This window comes from Amborella trichopoda, chromosome 1, assembly GCF_054954075.1.
Source record: "Amborella trichopoda isolate Santa Cruz 75 chromosome 1, AtrichopodaSantaCruz75HAP2 v2.0, whole genome shotgun sequence".
Taxonomy (NCBI): Eukaryota; Viridiplantae; Streptophyta; class Magnoliopsida; order Amborellales; family Amborellaceae; genus Amborella; species Amborella trichopoda.
In genome coordinates, this window is record NC_142336.1 from 21167906 (window position 1) to 21169133 (window position 1228).

At 39.6% G+C, this 1228-nt stretch overlaps 1 protein-coding gene across 1 annotated transcript; it reads left to right on the forward strand.

Annotated features, from left to right (window-relative positions):
- The first annotated feature begins 203 nt into the window (after positions 1-203).
- On the forward strand, positions 204-689 carry LOC148783739 (uncharacterized). Its single transcript, XM_088871985.1, has one exon. It carries the CDS (start codon positions 204-206, stop codon positions 687-689), a length of 486 nt encoding a protein of 161 aa, XP_088728111.1.
- The last annotated feature ends 539 nt before the right edge of the window (positions 690-1228 follow it).

Sequence of the window (1228 nt, forward strand, 5' to 3'; positions counted from 1 at the left end):
AGCCAGAGGCTAAGGTGTCAACATCTGTGATTCGAGGTATGCCTACTGTGTGTGGAATTGAGGTAAAAGTTTTAATTGATCCTGGATCATCCCATTCATTTGTTGCACCACACTTTGCGTGTCACTTAAATGTTAATCCTATACGACTTGTTTGGACTCTGGTAGTATGTACGCCTATGAGAGAAGCAATAGAAACTAATATAATGTATAAGCAGTGTGGGAATGTGATTGAAGGGCATTTGTTGCTTATAGATTTGATACTTTTAGATATTCAAGACTTTGATATTATTTTGGGTATGGATTGGTTGTCTACCCACTATGCTACATTGAACTGTTTTGATAAGATTGTAACCTTTCGATGCCCAAGTCAACCTGAACTATATTTTAAGGGCATTAAGGATGTTTCTCCTTTACATATCATCTCAGCCCTTCGAGCCCCTTGCCTGTTGGAAAAAAGATGTGTTGGATACTTCGCTTATGTAATAGACAACTGGGGCATTCAGTCTAAATTAGAAGAAATACCGGTGGTGGGAGAATATCCAAAGGTCTTCCCTGAAGAGTTAACTTCTCTTCCCCCAGTTAGAGAAATTGAATTTGAAATAGAGGTGGCCCCTGGTACGACTCCTATTTCTAAAGCCCCATATAGGATGACCCCAGCTGAATTGAAGGAATCGAAGGAGCAATTATAGGAATTATTGGACAAGGGGTTCATTCTACCTAGTGTGTCACCGTGGGGCGCACCAGTTTTATTTGTAAAAAGGAAAGATGGGTCTTTGAGGCTATGCATTGATTATAGATAGTTGAATCAGATCACAGTAAAGAATAAATACATGTTGCCTAGAATTGATGACTTCTTTGATCGATTGTAGGGGGCCTAAGTATTTTCTAAGATTGACCTCTGGCCTGGATACCACAAATTGAGTGTTAAGGAAGAGGATATCTCCAAGACTGCAGTTAGGACTCGTTATGGCTAATATGAGTTCTTAGTCATGCCGTTTGGGTTGACAAACGCCTCGGCTGTCTTTATGGATCTAATAAAAAGAGTTTTTAGACCCTATTTGGACAATTTTGTGGTGGTCTTTATATATGATATTTTGATGTATTCCATGAATAAAAAAGAACATGAACGACATTTAAGAGTGGTCCTCCAGACCTAAGGATGGGGAAATTGTATGCTAAGCTCAATAAAAGTGAGTATTGGCTCCCAAGTGTGGCATTCCTCGGGCAC

Coding starts and splice junctions, on each gene's coding strand:
- LOC148783739 (XM_088871985.1), top strand. CDS start 204: ATGTATAAGCAGTGTGGGAATGTGATTGAAGGGCATTTGTTGCTTATA.